The 2,442-nt window shown below is 34.1% G+C and overlaps 1 protein-coding gene across 1 annotated transcript; it reads left to right on the plus strand.

Annotated features, from left to right (window-relative positions):
- The first annotated feature begins 1,468 nt into the window (after nt 1-1,468).
- Nucleotides 1,469-1,876, plus strand: LOC110685357. The gene has a single exon (XM_021861916.1). The coding sequence runs from the start codon at nt 1,469-1,471 to the stop codon at nt 1,874-1,876; it is 408 nt and encodes a 135-aa protein (XP_021717608.1).
- The last annotated feature ends 566 nt before the right edge of the window (nt 1,877-2,442 follow it).

The raw sequence follows: 2,442 nt of genomic DNA on the forward strand, positions 1-2,442 counted from the left end.
AAACTAGACAAAAATACACTTTTGTGCTCCATAATTTCTTTTTCTTCTACTAGTTGTTCATGAGATTGCTCTAAAATTGGATTTGTAAGATTATCACTCGGTAAAGATACAATTTTTTCCTCGTATATAGCCTCAACAATTGGTTGCTCTAGTGTCTCTTTCTCGTAAGACATATCTTGTACACCACATCCCACGTCACGAATTTGAAAACGAGCATCAATTCTATCCAAACATTCATTCATTTTCTTGATTTCCATCATAAATGCTTCAAACCAACTTTTATTTTCCATGTTTATGTGGATGAGAAAACACACAAAACCAGTCCAGAAATTGATCGAAAGTACGAGGACCAAAACCCAATAAAGACACCTCGAAAAATTCTGAAATTTTGTATACTGCTAGCCCTATCTGTCTAAAATACTCGACCAAAAATTCAGAAAAAAATTCCCATCGAAGAAATCGCAGTTTATTTTTTTCTCAACAATGGCAGATTAATTTGATTTTTGACCAGGTGTAAAGAACGAACCCAGTTGAATAGCTATGCTTCTCGAAAAGTTCTAAAATTTTGCAGGTGAAAACTAGACAAAAAATTAACCAATTTGAAAACAAGAATCACTTCAAAATCTTTAGAAACGAAGGAGAACCAAGTCGATCAATATGACATTCAAAACTGAGTTTTTTGACACAAATTGTCAAACTCGTCCCTCGTCAAACAGCAGCCACACCAATTTGATATGAATTTTGATGGATATAACCTTCAATCGCAGTTGAAAGGTTTGGAATCTTGAGTCTCGGTCAAGAAACGCTAAGCAACACGAGCTTAAAACCTAAACTAGGCCAAGAATACACAAGCACAAGCTTACGTAAAACTTTGTAAATTTCAAATCAATCAATCATACTTTTCGTTACACCATCACGTATTTATAAGCTAAATAATTAGCCTAAAAATTGGTAAAACAAATTCTAATCTAACTAGGAAACTAACTCTAACTTGTAAAGATAATATTTTGCAAATATGATCTTTAAAGTTAAGCTTATCTTATACTAACCGAATTAAACTAACAAAAATATCCTAATAAATTCGGTCATCTAATAATAAACTAAAAATAACAATAAAAATAATTATAATAACAATATTGATGCCTTGGAACCGCATCAGTTTGGTACGTTGGTGTTGTACCGGATTAGAAGATAAGTAAACAGCGGAGATAATATAATAGGTTTATATTATCTTGTGAATATTCAGTAAAATATATCTTGTGTAATTTAGGTTATCTCATACTTAGGTTGTAAATCCTATATATATTCAATTAATGAGAAAGCATGCACTAAGGAGAATTACACTATTCTACATGGTATCAGATTCCTACTAGGGTTTTCTCTCTCTCTTTTCTCACAAAACCCTACACGATCCTTGGCCGTGCTATAGCCGCTCACCTCCATCTCCACGCCACCTCCTTCAGCTAATATGGCAGGAGATGATGATACCCCTCCTCCTCCTCCTCCCTCCTACCATCCGACTTTTTCCGTTTCTAATATCAAAAACCTCATAAGTATTACCCTAGATCAAGAGGATGCTCAATATGCTACGTGGGCAGAGTTCTTTCAAATACAATGTTGTGCTTTCAACGTTCAAGATCATATTGATTCCAAGATTTCTCGACCGACGGGGACTGATGATGCGACATGGAAGAGACTTGATGCGATTGTGAAAAACTGGATATACTGCACAATTTCTAAGGACCTTGTTCAAACCATCGTGAAGCAAGGTGCCACGGCTCTTGAATTATGGAACCGTCTTGAGGAAGTTTTTCATGATAATAAGCACACTAGGGCTATTTACTTAGAGGAACAATTTTCCAACATCAAGCTCTGATACCATGTAGAATAGTGTAATTCTCCTTAGTGGAGGCTTTCTCATTAATTCAGTATATATAGGATTTACAACATAAGTATGAGATAACCTAAATTACACAAGATATATTTTACAGAATATTCACAAGATAATATAAACCTATTATCTAACATTTTATTTTCAGTTAAGCTCCAATTAATTCAGTTCAGTTTCTAATTTCCATCTCTCGTAAATGTTAAGTTCAATTCAGTTCAGCTCCAGCAGTTCAGTTCAGCTCACTTCAGTAAACCAGAACAAGTCGTTATTCTCTTTTAAGGCATAAATCATAGGCTTTGAGTAAAATAAAATTGTTAATACCCTTATTAACTTTGAACTTTGAAGTAGTACAGTGGGTTTAGAGTTCAATTCTCAATACCTCTAAGACTCTACGCTCATAATCAAAAGAATTGAAATGGTCATTTATAGAGCCTTGAACCAATAGGGTGACTTTTAGATTCCTTTATTTTCTCTACTTCTAATTTTCTTTTCGAAAATAATTGGGTGAGTCGGAATCACAGTGACTCCAATCTGTCAGTATTAGATTTCTC

The sequence above is a fragment of the Chenopodium quinoa genome, unplaced genomic scaffold (genome assembly GCF_001683475.1).
Source record: "Chenopodium quinoa cultivar QQ74 unplaced genomic scaffold, ASM168347v1, whole genome shotgun sequence".
Taxonomy (NCBI): domain Eukaryota; kingdom Viridiplantae; phylum Streptophyta; class Magnoliopsida; order Caryophyllales; family Amaranthaceae; genus Chenopodium; species Chenopodium quinoa.

Bases quoted from the DNA above. Each gene is read 5' to 3' on its own strand.
- LOC110685357 (XM_021861916.1), top strand. From the start codon at position 1,469: ATGGCAGGAGATGATGATACCCCTCCTCCTCCTCCTCCCTCCTACCAT.